Source organism: Lissotriton helveticus, chromosome 12 (genome assembly GCF_964261635.1).
Source record: "Lissotriton helveticus chromosome 12, aLisHel1.1, whole genome shotgun sequence".
NCBI lineage: Eukaryota > Metazoa > Chordata > Amphibia > Caudata > Salamandridae > Lissotriton > Lissotriton helveticus.
The window spans coordinates 258,055,404-258,073,063 of record NC_136073.1 but is presented as its reverse complement, the minus strand read 5'-3'; the positions used below and the strand labels follow the sequence as shown (position 1 = coordinate 258,073,063).

Genomic DNA, 17,660 nt, shown 5'->3' with positions numbered 1-17,660 from the left:
CGCTGTCATGGCGTTGGTCTGCTGTTCAGGCTCTCCTTTGAGCCTAACACAGCGGCTGCCATGAAACCACTGCAGCACCGCCCACTCGGCCTAAATTAAACTCATAATCCGGCAACCGGGTGCACCACGGGCTTGGCGATTTGTCCTGCAAGCACAGCAGGGGCAGTGCTGCAGGAGGACTGCCAAACTCGAAATAAGGCCCTTGGTCTTTTAGGTAGCTTGTGTGTCATGGTCACTCAGAGACAAGCTCTTACCCTGTTTGAAAATCTGTAATTTGAGTACATGAAACATGTGGTAAACACACCAAACTAACACAGACCTTGACCATTGCTGTGCCACTGAATACTAGTATGCACAAAAAGGAGCTCTAGGGGGTAGAAGAACTGATCACCCCCCTCTCACAAATTTCAAAACAACAGACCTGTTCTTATAGGTGAATAAACTACTCCGTGCATCCACCATCCGTATTACAGTCACGCAATTTTGTGTGACAAGCCAGCGGTTATATTTATATCGGCTGCTCTAAGAGGGCCTGAATCACCTGCTACTCATTTAAATCTGATGTATCTGCGAACTCCATCTCCCAAGGTTTGTCCCACCCTCCAGTGTGAGTGGTCAACTAAAGAAGAAAAATAGTGAGGAAAATTGGCAGTGCCTCACGGGAGTAACACCATGGGAGTTTGTAGACTGTTTCTCGCCTGCATCCTAAGGTTCTCGTCATTAGCAACTGCCAACTTATAACCAAAATGGTGATAAAGAAAAAGAACAAATGCTAAGTGTGGTATTGTGTGAATCCTATGAGGTGTAACGGGATCATAATAAGAACCCCGCTACTCCTGTATCTAAAAACGAGCTATACACACAGCAAGGAATAAAGTAGTACAGCCAGTGGTAGTGTGGAAAAGTAAATTTTGCCATGTTCTGTGTCCCTACGTGTCATCCATCATATGTTATGTGTGCATGACCAATATGCCTATGTTATTCCCCATTTCTGATTAAAGACGCAATTATAGTTGTGTCCACTTCTAGTATGTTAGTTTCCAGTCCTCGTGAATACTACGAATATCAGGCCTATGTAAAGTTACGTTGCCACGTTTCTCAGTGTGCACGTTATTCAATTATAAAGTCCTCGTTCCCAGGCCTCAAAAGGGCCCGGACCACAGATTCAGCTCCTGTCTCCTGAAGCCTCGTTAAGGAGCGATACAGCCCCCACCTGTATCCTCGACCCTTCACTTACTTCCTGCCTCGCAGTGCCCGGTGCAGCCTGGCTCTGCCTCTGAGTCTGCCAAAAGTATGTTATAGTTCCTGCTATCAGTTCAGTCCTCCTCCTCTGCATTCTTAAGCTACTGAACTGCATCAATAGTTTCCGTCATTGTCTAGCCTTCTCGTCTCCACGTTGGAGAAATACTGTATTTAATGGTCACTTAATATTCTTCACGCACTACATGTAGAATAATGCATGGTCCGGTCTTAGAATCAAGTTAGCTTTTCCCCTCATGACTTCTAGTTTATATCAACATGTTCCCTAAACAGTAGATACCAGATAGGGTTTAGGTACATGTCGCTCCGACCCTCCAGACTCTAGTCTCTGCTCCTAGCACAGAGTTCGTAGCCCCCAGCTTCTCCTAGTAATACGTCATTGCTAGTTTTCGCGCACCATTAGGTTAGAGGTCCCGGCTCCTTAGGTAGCCCCCTCCAAAGTTTCCGCCCATTCATGACATATTCTGTTACGTTTGCACCACATGTCTATGTATACGCCCAGTTACACCCAGTTACGCCTCTTATTTCTCTTATCTCTCGCGACTGCTACGCGTCACGCCTCCTACTCCACCTACTGTTACGCCTACTGCAATGTAATGCTATGTGTTTGCGCTATGTATATAAGTCAATGTTTTGTTATTAAATGTTAGCGCGCTCATCCCAGACCTAGCCCCAGCAGCTGCTGGGCCTCTTTTCCCCTGCTGGGTCATCCCATGCAGGTTGTCCTGATCTTGTCCTTATGCCGTAATAAACCTGCAGAAACTCCTACTACCTCGAATCTTGACTCTTATTTATTGAGCTATCTGTTCTGCTATAAGTCTAGTCAAAAATAGGGTATTATTTATTTATTTACCACATAATGGCGCCCGAATAGGGACTTGCCCTTTCCCCACGCGTCGGTGAAGCCACGCCGACCCCCTGACCCTCTGCAGTCGTGACGGAACCATACCGGCCAAGTGCAGATATTTCTGCTTCAAGTATCCCTCAGGCCCACGGAGGAGACGGAGGAGGCGGTCCAGCATCCGAACGAGACGGTGGAGGAACGCGGCGAGTCCCGACCAGAGCCCAAGCCGAGAGTCCAAGGTCCGAGGTATCCGGAGGCCCACCCGTAACTGAAGTCCGAAGTCCGAAGTCCGTCGTAGTCCAGTCCCGTCCGAGGCTTTCCGTTCCGTGCTGCCCGGTGAGTACCATTGCTGGGGTAGTGTCTAGACAGGGTCAGTCTAAATTGACTCCTGGTCCGTGGGTTGGTGGTACCCAAGCCCACAAAACGAAGTGTTCACCTAGGTGGATACGGGTCTTGATGTGTTCCTTTATGGGACCGGTATGTTCCGTACTGTTACAGCAGTGCATCCAGTAACTCTAGTCTGTTCCGTTCTCGAGAATTCTGTTCTGTTTCTGTTTTCAGTATTTTCAGGTAGTATTCTGTTCGAACTGTTATTTATAATGTTGTTTAATGTATTTCCTACGTCGTGGTATGCCTGAATTGTTTTCCCAATTGTTATTGTTTTCTCGTGTATTGTATTGTGTTCCGATTCAAGTTTAGAATGCCGCTCTTTTCCAAGTTACGTCAGTTAAAAACTAGAAAGGGTCTGCTGGAAGCAGCAGTTCCTGTTCCGCCTAGGGACAGTCCAGGTCACTTTATGTATCAGAAACATGGCATAAGCGCCATATTGTATCTAGATTTATGGGTAGAGTATACCAAACAGTTAGAAGAAAAGTATAGATGGCCCGTATCGGGTACATGGGATGCCGAATGTATCATGCGAATAGAGGAAGCATTATGGAAAAAGAAAGCCAGACAGTCACAGAAAGATGCCATCGAGTTATGGCGTAAGGAAGCGCATAGAAGAACGGAAAAGGAAGTCAGAAAGTCAGAGTTAAGTAGAGAATCCCAAGAACGAGCCCAAGAAAGAGAATTAATCGAGATGGGTGAACAAGTCAAAGCCGAACAGTCAGACAGACAGAGGCATGCCCTTATTAAGGGTATGTATCCTCTCCTTGCCGAAGGTTTGCCAAAAGCGACCCCAGAGGCACCCAGTAATTTCCCGCCACCATTAGTTCCGACCAAGCTACGTCACAAACCGACCGCAGCTGATATTTTTATTTCATCCTATTTGGATGATACAGTTCCAGAATATGCAAATCCAGTTCGCGCTCCACCTGTCCCTGTAAATCAGGCACTTCCCGTTCCTCCAGACACCGGGGTACCTGTTACGGTACCCCCGGGTCAGCCTGCCATACAAGTTCAGCCCACGTTACAATTACCGACCCTGCAAGCACGAAGAATGTCAGTCGACGATTCTAGTATAGGGGCCGCAGGAGGAGGTCCTCCTCAAACCCCGCCGCCACACAAGCGTTTATCAGCACTCGAATTACATGCTCAAGCATCACAGCGTACTCCTAAAAGTAATAAGTCTGTTACAGAAATCAGACAAGCCCTTGCCGAATGTGTCTATGACACAGTCCCAGGCGAATATAATATGGTTTTATATTCCGTACGTGTAAGGAGGGTGACCGAGTATCTAGTCACCTTACCAAATATGAAAGAAGATCTAGATAGAATATATCGTTTCATCCGTACAGGGGATGATCCAGAAAGTATTGGCGAGATTATGTCTCAAAGGAAAGCCGAGATTCAGCTCATGATATTAAAGTTCCTGATCAATTGTTTAATAAGAGAACAAGATTACCCGTCTAAAGATCCCGCCGAAATGAGAATCCTAACAAGGTGGAGTGATAATATAGCCGAGGGTAAGCACAAGACCATTAGTGCCATGGAAAGTATGTACAAGAAAATTCGTAAAGAAATAATAAGGTTACACGAACAGCGTAAAGCAGCACAAGTAAGCGAGAAAGAAAGTATCTCTGATCCTGAAGAGGAAGACGAGAATCCCGCCAGAATAGCGTATGTAGGAAAATCCAGATTTCCAGATCGCCATTTACGTCCAGAACCTAAGTCTATTTTTCATCATCCAGCACCAGAACGAGGTTCTCTAGAACAAGTATTTCAAGCTACCGATCACATTCTGAAATCACGAGTCGGATATAGCGAATTAAGTACCATGCACGAACAAGAACTAGCCCGATCAGCAGTCCGATGGATTACTGATTCTACCACTTTTCCAGACGAAATAGTGGCACAAATGTTTCTGAAACTGCCCCCAGCCGAGCAACGACTGGTGGGTATGTATATGATCCAGCACCTCATTACCCTGTATGAGGGTCAACATTCTGATCCAGGCCTGTTACATGATATCCTGAACGAGTTACTCCAGTACAGATGGAGAGGTCTAGGTACCGATTTAATTAGTGTCATTCTAGAACAGCGCCACAAGTATAGAACGTTCCTGAACCCGCATTTTGTTCATGTCTCACCCCCAGAAAGTAAACCATTCTACATAGATAGACAGAATCCGCTACGAGAAGTCCACCCAGTCCAAGGGGCGGGTGGCGTAATGCAACGAGTGTTTGTATACACTCCGATATCAAAGATGGAACTTCTTGAAATGAAGAAATTAATCCCCTGTCATGACAAAGATCCAGCGGGGTTCCATAGAGAATTAAAAGACATGCTCCGTATGGGAGAATACACGTACCCAGATATAATTAAAATGTTAAAGGTCCTGTTACCCGCAGGGGTGTATGAAAAGTTAAAAGAAAAAGAATGGGAGGTGGGAGAGAAAAAGATCGATTGGACAGCTCTAGAAGCTGAAGACAAGGCACGAGTACCAGGTACCGGTCTTGGAGATAAATGTAAAGAATTACCAGAATTATTGATTCAAGTTTTACCCAGATTATTGACAACTAGGAAAGAAGACTGGGATGCAATCTCAGCCTGTAAACAGAAACAAGATGAGGATATTAGTGATTTTTATTCTAGATTTGAGAAATGTTTCAGTATTAACAGTGGTCTCAAGGCAAGTGGTGAGTCATACCCTCATCTTTTCGTTACCAAATTAGTCGAGAATTCAAGTCCACAAATTAAAAACCGAGTTTTGAAGGTCGAAAGCACCTGGCAAGCAAATACTCCGTCCCAGATGCTCCAGATGCTCCAGTATCACCAGAATAGAATTAGAGAAGAGCAAGAACAGGAAAGAAAACGTATGAAAGACACGAAAATGAAAGTGCTAATTGCACAATCTATTCCTCAGGATAGTCAGAAGAGGGGTCCGAATCAAGCCAGTCACCCTGCGGCTCCCGTTAAAGGGAACTGCAATTATTGTAAACAGCCAGGTCATTTTATAAACGAGTGTGCAGTTCTGAAACACAACATAGCTACTGGTAAGACTAAAGAAAGGCCACGTCCGCCGAGACAAGAACAAGTTTCACAGACTCCTCAGTCACAGAATGCACAACAGACAGTTTCCGCACCGCAGCCTATTGCTGCAACACAGCACGTTACATCGCAGATGTACCAGTATGCACAGTCTGAGTATCCAGAGTATCAGTCATATTCATGAAACAGCCTAGAGAGGGAGGTAGGCTTGCCTCTCATCGAGATACCTGTAGACCAAGAAGGTCCCTATGTTCACAGTCAAGTATTAGGGAAAGACAGAAAGTTTTTGATCGATACAGGGGCAAGTAGGACCACAATTAGTCACGCCGAAGTACCAGGGGCTCCGCTCTCAGGCTCAAGAAATGTTTCCCTTGGATTTTCAGGAAAACCCATAGTTAATGAGATATCAAAGCCAGTTACTCTAGAAGTAGGTCCATTGTCCCGTACTACTGATCTGTTACTTACTAAGTCATGTCCAGAAAATCTATTAGGTATTAAGACATTGAAAGAATTAGGTGCAGTTATTTGCTGTTCCCCAGAGGGAATACGTCTGTTCCTACGTGACTTTAAGGGTCACTATGTATTACGAGATTTTGATTCAAGATTGTCTAATGTTCCGCAGCATTTATGGGCGCAAGGTCCAACTGATGTAGGTTACATGCAAATCACACCCCATCGTGTGACTCTCAAACCAGGTGTAGTGTTACCACGAATCAGGCAGTACAGACTGCCACCTGAGGCTGTAGCAGCCTTATCCAAAATTATTGACGAGCTCATGGCTCAAGGAGTAGTTGTAGAAACTGACTCCAATGTATGCAATTCTCCGATCATTCCAGTCATGAAACGTACTGATCCAAATGCACCCCCAGTATATCGATTAGTGATTGATTTGCGAGAGCTTAACAAATGTATTATTCCTCAGTACCCAGTTGTCCCAGACATTTCTTCCCTGTTAACAGCCATTGATTCCGAAGCCATGTTTTTCACTGTTATTGACCTCAAGAATGCATTTTTTAGTGTTCCAATTCATCCAGACAGCCAGTTTCTTTTCGGATTTTGTTTAAATGGTAGGAGCTATATGTTTACACGCGCTCCTCAAGGTTTCACAGAAAGCCCTAGTATTTACAGTCAAGCACTCAAGAGACAACTAGACAACATTCACATGCCAACTGACACTGCCCTGCTCCAGTATGTCGATGATCTACTGATCACAGCCCGTTCTGAACGTGACTGCGAGCGTGCATCACTTACAGTTCTGTATTTTCTAGCCGAGATGGGGCACAAGGTGTCACCTTCGAAGCTTCAATTCTGTGTCCAGCAAGTGGTATACTTAGGACACTTGCTGTCCAAGAGGGGTAGGCAGTTGACACCCGACCGTATCCAGTTAATAGCGAGTCTTCCCCAGCCCAGAACCCAGAAGGAGGTACGTGCCTTTATCGGCCTTACTTCTTATTGTAGACAATGGATTCCCCAGTATGCATTCCTAGCCAAGCCACTGATACAGTTAACGACACAGGAGGCAGCCGTATCGACTGTCCTCCCTTGGACATCTGACCATACACTTAGTTTCAACGAGTTAAAGAAAGCCCTATGTCAAGCTCCAGTTCTAGCTACACCGAACTACAGTAAGCCTTTTACACTTTTCGTTACTGAACGCGAAGGTACAGCATTATCTGTTCTCACACAAGATCAAGCAGGTCAATACAAGCCCTGTGCTTATTTTTCGAGCACATTAGATCCAGTCGCCCAGGCGTTGCCTGCGTGCCTCAAGTCAGTTGCAGCCACAGCACTAGCTATCAGACAAAGTGATTCTATAGTTTTAGGACATTCCCTGACAGTACAAGTTCCACATTCAGTAGAAGTTCTTTTAAACCGAACACAAACTCAGCACTTGACAATTGCACGTTTAACAGGTTATGAATTGACACTGTTCCAGCCACACATAGAAATTAGACGCTGCAACGTCCTGAATCCTGCTACACTGTTACCATCAGTTAGTTCAAATCCAGACACACATGATTGTGTGGAAGTAGTTAACATTACGACAAAGCCAAGACAAGACCTGACAGACATTCCGTTACCAGATCCTGACCTGACACTTTATGTGGATGGTTCATGTATGAGAACTAGTACAGGAGAACTAGTCGCCGCGTATGCAGTGACTACCGACACTGAAGTTATCGAAACACACCGTATTGATACCCTGTCCGCTCAAGCAGCAGAGCTAGTCGCTCTGACACAAGCCTGTATACATGCCAAGAACCTGAAGGTTAATGTTTACACAGATTCACGTTACGCATTCGGAGTTGTACACGACTTCGGAGTGCTCTGGCAGGAGAGCGGTTTTATGACTTCTCATGGAACCAAGATTCAGCATGGTCTCCTTATTCAAGCCCTGTTAGATGCCATACATTTACCGACATCTATTGCTATCATGAAGTGCAAAGCACATACGAAAGTCACTGACATTATTTCCCAAGGTAATGATTTAGCAGACCGCACAGCCAAGCTTACAGCACAGACTCCAGACATTCCAGTTAATCAGACACAGACACATACTCCAGATCCGATTACATGCATGACAGTTAAGGACCCTACTCAAGATGTCATAGATATCCAGTTACATGCTACTCCCGATGAAATCAAGAAATGGTCTGTACAAGGAGGGGTCCAGACAGATCAAGGATGGTTAACGAAGGGTAGAGCCACATGGTTTCTCCCCGATTCTATGGTTCAAGTCATTATCAATACCGCACATAGTCCAGCACATTTAGGAGAAAAAGCTATGTTAGACAGTATCCAGAACATTTGGTTCAACAAGCATTTACGAGCTGCAGCCAAGCAGAAAGTCCGTACCTGTATGATATGTTGTCAGTTTAATCCAGGTAAAAGTGTCCCGGTGGAACAAGGTGGTTTCCAGCCCCCTGACCACCCTTTTGAGGTTCTCCAGATGGATTATATTCAAATGGAGCGATGTCGAGGTTTCAAGTATGTCCTTGTAGTTGTATGCGCCTTGTCCAGATGGACAGAAGCGTATCCAGTCCCAGATTATACAGCCGCGACCACTGCCAAGCAGTTGGTTCGTGAATTCTTCCCTAGATACGGACTCCCTAGAGTCGTATATTCTGATAACGGCCAGCCATTCTCATCTGAACTCATGAAACACGTTTCCCTTTTGTTAGGGTACCAGTGGAAGTTCCATTGTGTACGCCATCCAGAAGCAGCTGGACTAGTCGAAAGGCATAATCAGACTCTGAAAATCCGTATAGCAAAAGTCTGTAAAGACAAGGGTGTGGACTGGTTAGTAGCTTTGCCAGTCGCTCTGTTTTACATGCGTATGGTCGCACATTCCAGATCAGGTCTGTCCCCGTATGAGGTCGTTTTCGGCCGCCCCCCTAACATGTGGGGTACTCCTAGACCCCGAAGTATTACCGATGTTTCATGTAATATGTTGACAGATTACCTAGCTTCCTTGATGTCTGCCCTCAACTCATGTCGTTCACAGGTTGCCGCCGCATTTCCAGACAATACCGAGGTGGCACCGCACGAGATCGTTCCAGGTTCCCTAGTGATGATCAGAAATTTCGACAGATCAAGTCCGCTGGAACCACGTTGGAAGGAGCCACGTCAGGTCCTCTTGACCACCCGAACTGCCGTCAAGTTGGAAGGCAGGAAGGGGTGGGTCCACCTTTCTCATGTAAAACTTTTCAAAGGATCGAAACCAGTCTTCAAGAACATTTCCAAGAACATTTCCCAGGATTCGAAGGATTGCCAGAACATTGTTTTAAAGGACTGTCCCGCACCAAACATTATTACAACCCCTCCCTTGTTAGAGAAAACTCCGCAACAGGAGTATAAGTTAAAGCTCAGGTCTAATAAGTCAGCCAGTTTGATTGTATAAGTCCTCCCCTAGGTGAAACGGTTAGACTGTTTCTGACATGTATAAAATAGACCCCCATAGTGAGAGAGTCAGTCAAAGCTCAATCAAATGTATCGTTTTTCTGAGTTTCATATTATTCATCAGCCTAATGATTTCCTGCACCAGCTACGCTTTCTATCTGTGTTTTTCAGTTCCTCATGTAAATATGTCTGCTCATGCTACAGTAGAGCACACGTTTAGTGATCTGCCTCCTCACGAATATTCATACCGCCTCGCTATGCGTAACAACACATTTATCCGTATGTTACATTATTCACACCAGACCAGCAATACCACTAATTGTTGGGTGTGTGGTCGACTCCCCCCTTTCCAGACACCGAAGGGAGTTCTGCCACTCTTTCCTTATCCATTCTCACACAATGGTTCGTGTGGAGCATGGTCCACGTTAACGTCGTCCTCAACAGATATGTCTTTTCTTAACAGTACATGTTTCCCAGACAAGCAAGGTTTCCCCCACAGAACAGGTTTAGATTTAGAAAATGAAGTATATAATTTAGGAAATTATTCGTCGAATTTCATGGTTCTGAATGTTCAGTCTGATACTACTCCAGACTCACCCGCTATTTTAGTACTACCAGTCAAAGGCGAATTATGTGTCCGTAGTTATGGTTCTGTACACATAGGTCATAGTGAATGTACTACTGTTATCCAGTATAGTGACAGTGGGAAATCAGTTTTCAAAGCTTCACGTCATTCTTATTTTGTTTGTGGTCAAACTGCATATGTCCGTCTGCCCCTCGATTGGGAGGGAACCTGTTACATTGCTTTCCTACTGCCACCTGTTTTTCTAGCCCCACCTGACTATCATAGGAATTCTTTCTTAGTACACACTAGACACAAGAGAAATCTCCCGATTGTCGATTATACTGAAACCGCCGCAGAGCAATTCATTGATATAGATAAAGGTGTTTTCCCTTATTTAGGTACAGTTGTAAATAGTAAGCTTATTCGTAGGTTAACAAGAACCCTTGAAGCAGTAGTAGATGAGACTGCCTCCGCTCTAGGTAACTTAACTGAAGAGCAGTCCTTTATGAGAATTGTCGTTTTACAGAATCGTCTCGTCCTTGACGTCATACTGGCCGATAGGGGCGGGGCCTGTAGAATTCTCGGATCCAGTTGTTGTATTTTCATTCCTAATAACGCGCCGTCTGTTTATTCAGCTATAACCAGACTCCATAAAATTGCCCATCTGTTACACCAAGATCTAGGCACCTGGACATGGTCCGGTTGGTTCTGGAATATAATTTCCGCATGGGGATGGAAAGTCCTGTCCTTCTTAGGTATTGCAGTAGCGATCATATTTAGCTGCTGCCTCTGTATACAATGTGGCCCTGCGATTTGCAGCATGTGTGCTACCTCTTGTATTCCCAGTCCTAAGCCCCGTTCTAAGTCCCGTTCCAAGATAATTCAAGACGAGCAAATGGTACTGTATGAAATGATAGATGGTATCATGAATATTGATGTTTCCTGATGGAAACGTAGTGACAAGGAGGGAATGTGGAAAAGTAAATTTTGCCATGTTCTGTGTCCCTACGTGTCATCCATCATATGTTATGTGTGCATGACCAATATGCCTATGTTATTCCCCATTTCTGATTAAAGACGCAATTATAGTTGTGTCCACTTCTAGTATGTTAGTTTCCAGTCCTCGTGAATACTACGAATATCAGGCCTATGTAAAGTTACGTTGCCACGTTTCTCAGTGTGCACGTTATTCAATTATAAAGTCCTCGTTCCCAGGCCTCAAAAGGGCCCGGACCACAGATTCAGCTCCTGTCTCCTGAAGCCTCGTTAAGGAGCGATACAGCCCCCACCTGTATCCTCGACCCTTCACTTACTTCCTGCCTCGCAGTGCCCGGTGCAGCCTGGCTCTGCCTCTGAGTCTGCCAAAAGTATGTTATAGTTCCTGCTATCAGTTCAGTCCTCCTCCTCTGCATTCTTAAGCTACTGAACTGCATCAATAGTTTCCGTCATTGTCTAGCCTTCTCGTCTCCACGTTGGAGAAATACTGTATTTAATGGTCACTTAATATTCTTCACGCACTACATGTAGAATAATGCATGGTCCGGTCTTAGAATCAAGTTAGCTTTTCCCCTCATGACTTCTAGTTTATATCAACATGTTCCCTAAACAGTAGATACCAGATAGGGTTTAGGTACATGTCGCTCCGACCTTCCAGACTCTAGTCTCTGCTCCTAGCACAGAGTTCGTAGCCCCCAGCTTCTCCTAGTAATACGTCATTGCTAGTTTTCGCGCACCATTAGGTTAGAGGTCCCGGCTCCTTAGGTAGCCCCCTCCAAAGTTTCCGCCCATTCATGACATATTCTGTTACGTTTGCACCACATGTCTATGTATACGCCCAGTTACACCCAGTTACGCCTCTTATTTCTCTTATCTCTCGCGACTGCTACGCGTCACGCCTCCTACTCCACCTACTGTTACGCCTACTGCAATGTAATGCTATGTGTTTGCACTATGTATATAAGTCAATGTTTTGTTATTAAATGTTAGCGCGCTCATCCCAGACCTAGCCCCAGCAGCTGCTGGGCCTCTTTTCCCCTGCTGGGTCATCCCATGCAGGTTGTCCTGATCTTGTCCTTATGCCGTAATAAACCTGCAGAAACTCCTACTACCTCGAATCTTGACTCTTATTTATTGAGCTATCTGTTCTGCTATAAGTCTAGTCAAAAATAGGGTATTATTTATTTATTTACCACAGTAGTCTAGCTCGTTTTTAGATACAGGAGTAGGGGGGGTTCTAATTATGATCCTGTTACACCTCATAGGGCTCATGCTACCACACTTAGCATTTGTTCTTCTTTTTCGTGATCACCATTTTGGTTATAAGTTGGCAGTTGCTAATGATGAGAATCTGAGGCTGCAGGCGAGAACCAGTCTACAAACTCCCATGGTGTTACTCCCGTGAGGCACTGCCAATTTTCCTCACTATTTTTCTTTAGTTGATCACTCACACTGGAGGGTGGGACAAACCTTGGGGGATAGAGTTCGCAGATACATCAGATTTTAATGAGTAGCAGGTGATTCAGACCCCCTTAGAGCAGATGGTATAAATATAACCGCTGTCTTGTCACACAAAATTGTGTGACTGTAATACGTATGGTGGATGCACTGAGTAGTTTTGACCTATAAGAACAGGTCTGTTGTTCCACTGAATACTAGGCCTGGGAGATATTTATTTAAAGTTTTTCTTTTCTACGTGGGAATAATCTACCCATGTGATTTATGAGCCCTTCAGAGCGAACGCTATTTTGCCAGAGTTGTCTCTCGGGCATACATATAAACTATTGAAAGTAGCATTTCAGAAAATTGAAACGTTCAAGTAATATGACGTTCAGTCGTTTAGTGAGGGGAGAGAAGAGTATAAGCTACTTATCGGTTTCACCAACCATTCTAGTTATGTTGGTCAAGTTCGTTTTTTGTTTTTTTCAACCTATAAGAGCATTATTTGGTGTTCTGCTCAAAGTTCCTGTTTTAGGCAATATGTATCCTATAATTTTCAATCGAGGTTCTCCCTTTATAAAGAAACTATTTTTCTGCTCTGTTTAAATTAAGTAAGGATTTTGGACTAGGTCTCTTAAATCAATGACATCTCACTCTTTCCAAAGAAGCTGTCATCAAAAGGTCATGGAAACCAAAGCTTCTTTAGCATAATATATGAACTCTCATGACCTGTTTTTTTTTCCTTTTTATGAGGACAACTTATGGACTTTCAGTTCTAATGCATGTTTGTGTCTTTGTATGAAAGTGAACTTTTAACTGGCCACATTATACTTGGACAAACAGGTTTTTTGTTCCAGCTTTTTTGTGTAATTACTCTGTATGCAATATTCTTTGAGCATGATATGTACACATATATTTACATACCAATATACTCTTGCTGAATATGAAATTCTAGATTTTAAACTGGTTCTCATCCCTTTGGACACTGATATTGGTTGATAATATTAATGCTTACATGCCGAATCTAATCAAAAAATGCAATAATGTCAAACCTCCAATCCCCTTTGTATTGAACGTTATCTAAAATAATACATAATTTTTGCCCTGATTGTATTGTATCTTTTTTTCAGGGAACATTTTCTATCTGAAATGCCTTTTGTAATGTTGTATTCATTATCCTTTCCAAGACTAGCATTTGTGTGAACAGAACAATACAGCTGCTAAGACAATTGATTGATTCAGCTAATGCACAAAGTCCATTTATTATACAATACCAATTTACCATAATATTAGTCTAGACTCTGAATTATGATTTTACACAACTTATTCAGAAAGATAAGTGCAGGGTGCTGAGCTGGATCAGGTGTGAGCGTTTGATTTATGTCACTATATATTTTTGATATGGCGAAACTATGCTCCCATAGGTTCTGGGCTGTTAATCAATAGGCTTGTTGATGATCGCTATGGACTTATTGTGTTATTTTAAATTGGGTTTATAACCATTGTGATTCAACTGGGATTTGGTGGCTAGGATCAAGTGTGCAACCATTTACCCTTAATAGTTATTTAATCTATTAAATGTATCCAATTGAGCTATAGCCACCAATTGACCCAAATTGCTCTCTTTATCCACATTCCCTCTAATAACTGGATATATCTGCTTTATTTTGGTTCACATGAATTAGGATTGTCTGGTTATATTAAAGTTTGCGTATCTGTTCAGAGTGATCAGTGTAACATGTACTCTTCTTGTCCACATCGTTTGTTGATGTCAATTTTGTCCTTGTTCCAGGTGAGAAGGTGTGTTTTTTTCCCATTTCTGGTTGTCAAGCTCTCAAGTGCCTCATAAGATTGCACTTGTGCTACTAGCATGAAATGTCATGTTGCAAATTTTGTATTTCAAGGTCTCCCTCCTAATGCTCGAAGCTGTCAGATTGTGCCTAATTTAAATTTGTGTAGCCTTTTGGTCCAGACCGGTCTAAAGGTATTTAGAAACTACTCTGCTGTGTTGTACTGATATTTAATACCTACTGGCCACTTAGTGAGACTTGAAACTATGTGCAGCAGTTGCCTGCCACAGGGATTGTAGATCTGTTTCAGATAGATCGCACATAATATCTGCATAACTTGTTTGCTGAATGGAATAAGCAGATATGATCCACTGTTGCTAAATAAGTATATGTTCAAATATATGGCTGCATGCTGCTTGTACTGCACACTGCATGCTGCAATTGATTGATGTTAGGGACACACAGCATGAGAAGTCATGTTCTTCATGCTCAATCTTTTCTTTCTGTCTTTCTCGTAGTATTCCTTACCCATCCCTAAGGGTGGTAAGCATGCACACAACCCGCAGCTGGTTGATGACCAGCACTTCCCACAGCAGAGACTGTCCAAAAAAGCCAAACAGAAGACTGATGCTCTCGACCCAGACTACATTGCAGGTGTTTCTCCTTTTGCTGAAAATGATATTTACAGCCGTGCAGCCAACCTACAGATCCGAGACGGTGCTCTGGGTGCAGGAAGACGGCGGGTGAACCCAAACACAACAAAGAAGAAATTTGTAAAGAAAAGATAAAGAAAAGTGAGACATTTGTGAACATACAGCCTCACTTCTGTGTAATTACTTATTGACAAAGCAGAAGAGTGCACTTGAATGCTACTGTGCCACTTTCAAGTGCTAATATAAAGAGCAATGCTGTCACAAATGTGACAAAACTTCAAAGAAGCAATTCTTCCTCAGTGGTATGATGATTATTATAGTATACCCAACACCCTGTTATTCAGAGGAGAGCTCCACCCATTTAAGGCCATTTAAGCCCGCAATTAACAATATGGTGTCCATGCTGTGTCATTGAGAGGCCAGTTTTCTCTTCAATATCAAAACTGCATAAACACAAAGTGAATGGAATCCTCTATGGGCTACATTAGCACAAACCTCCTTCTTGAGCATGGTCCGAAAGAAAATTGCCAGGCCTGCTCCAGTTCCTCCGTTTTTCAGCTTCTCTAACACAATGATTGTTTAGATGTTGGAGCTTCATAAGCAATAACTCTGTGGCTTTTACTGCTTTCTCCTTCACAACCTCATCCAAGATATCCTCTGACTAAGATGTTTTTCTGCGGGTAATGATTCGTTTCTCACTAATGCACTAAGCTGTGTTGTCTACACAAACACACGATTATAGTATTAATTTCCTGCAAAGTTAACCTAATCTTTCAGGTAAAATAACAGCATTATCCATGAAGACGTGGATAATAATCAGGTGTGGCTTTTTAAGTGTGTGTGTGCGTGTAGGGGTAATGATATTAACTTGGAACATGGTTCCCTACCTGCGTTTGTCATGCGCCAATGAAACAGCCTTGAACCCTCCCCTCTGTAAGGAAATCAAAAGATCACTTTGACAATTCTGGAACTGGTTTCCATGAGGGCAGCATATGTAAGGTTCCATTTTAACCAGCTGCCTGCCAGTCAACGTGTTTCAGTATGAATGGACACCTTGTTCATCAGATGTAGGTGTTCCCTGTCTGGGTAAGAAGCTGAATTTTGACATTTATATTCCATCAATATTAACAAAGGAGAAGAAGCTGCTTTTGCATTTATTGTTACCTTTAGTGAAAAATAAATGCAATTCGGCACCATCATCCGTTTATTTATTTGTAATCTAACTTGGTAGATACAATGTAATGTTTGTCACATGCTCGAGGTTTCCTGTATGTATTTTGATTTTTGCTCCCCTTTTACATCCACTTTTATGGGCACCAACATCAAGACCACTTAGAATGGGAATTAAGCTTCTGTTATACCCTTCAGATATGCTCCAGCAGACCAGTGTCCTGATGGCTTGCTGTGTTATTCCCCCAGTTAGCATATAAGGAGGTTTGAGCACAGATGCTACTTATATGTTTTCAGAAAATTATATAAAGAATTTCAGTAAGTCCTTTCTGTGAGAGTGGTTCACTTTGAATACTATTTTGGTTGGTATGATTAGTGATCAAATTGACTGGAAAAAGGGATCCCCTACAATAAACTCCACATCTGATCAAATAACCTCCTCTCATAGTTGAAACTGGGTGAGATTTATGGGATGAGAGGTAAATATAAGGGTTCAGAGAGAGAGCGAGAGTTCAATCTTGGAATTAAAATGTTTACATCATCTTTAGATCCTTAATTGCAACGGTCTTTGAGGAGCAGCTGTTTTGGGGGTTACAGATATTTGACAACAAATATCCAGCTTTTAGTTTTCCACTTAAGTCCATATATGGTAATTTGATTCAATGGTCACACCACACTTTGCCTCAGCTCATGCTATGTAAGTTTAACCTCCCCTTCTCACCCACCACCTCAACTTCACCATCACCTCACTTTACCTTCAACCCTCTTTAACTTTACTGATCGCCCTCCCACTTACACCCCACCCCTCACTATTCCTTCTTCACCCACTCACTCAGGTTTCTAAAGGTTTAAAGACTTGGGCTGATGTGTTGCATTGGTGAAGCATAACATTTGTGTTCATTGTCTGTTCATGTTTCACTTGTCCAAAACGGTCTGTGAATAACCTTCCTCAAAGCATTTGTGTTTTGACATTTGAATTTTTAATTGGTACACTTCGGGTGGAAAATCGTAAAGTTCTGAAACCGCAAGTTCAATTTAAGGCTGAAGCAAGTAACCTCTATATTGCAACGTGACTCGAATGGATTCACATGCTATATTTTATTCCTCCCGCTAATGGTTGAATACATAAAGTCTGTTTCGCTTTTTTTCCCCTTCATTTTGAGTGGGTGTTTCTCCCCTCTTCTACGTTAGACGGGCATCCCCAAAGATCCAGTACACGGTGGTCGTTTTTTTACCACTGTTGGGTTGGGAAGCAAATTCCCACAGCTCTGAGTAAACTGCACCAAAGAATTGGAGGTAGGCATAGAAGAGGACAGGGAAGACGTTGAAAAAAAAACCGATATTATTGCTCATGAAGAGAACCCCAAAGAGAAGGAAATTGCAGAAGAAAACCCCTGAGAATACAGATTTGTTCTTCTCTTGGGCTTAGACCACATGCCCAGAGAATGTACACCGGGGATGAGAGGGGCTTGGTTATCTTTGCTAAGCCTTCACCTGGTCTCCAGGGCAAAGAAAACATTCTTTTAGATTTATGTCCCATGTACCATCATACTTTGGCACAGAAAGCTTAGCACAGCATATGTAATTTGTGCTCCCCAAAACCATTAGGT

At 43.2% G+C, this 17,660-nt stretch overlaps 1 protein-coding gene across 1 annotated transcript in view; it reads left to right on the top strand.

Annotated features, from left to right (window-relative positions):
- NOB1 (NIN1 (RPN12) binding protein 1 homolog) overlaps positions 1 to 16,375 on the top strand; it is an 86,216-nt gene extending 69,841 nt beyond the window's left edge. Inside the window, exon 9 of the mRNA XM_078671101.1 lies at positions 14,746 to 16,375. Coding sequence (XP_078527227.1) covers positions 14,746 to 15,015 — 270 coding nt within the window. The 3' untranslated portion in view covers positions 15,016 to 16,375. The remainder of the gene's footprint in view (positions 1 to 14,745) is intronic.
- The last annotated feature ends 1,285 nt before the right edge of the window (positions 16,376 to 17,660 follow it).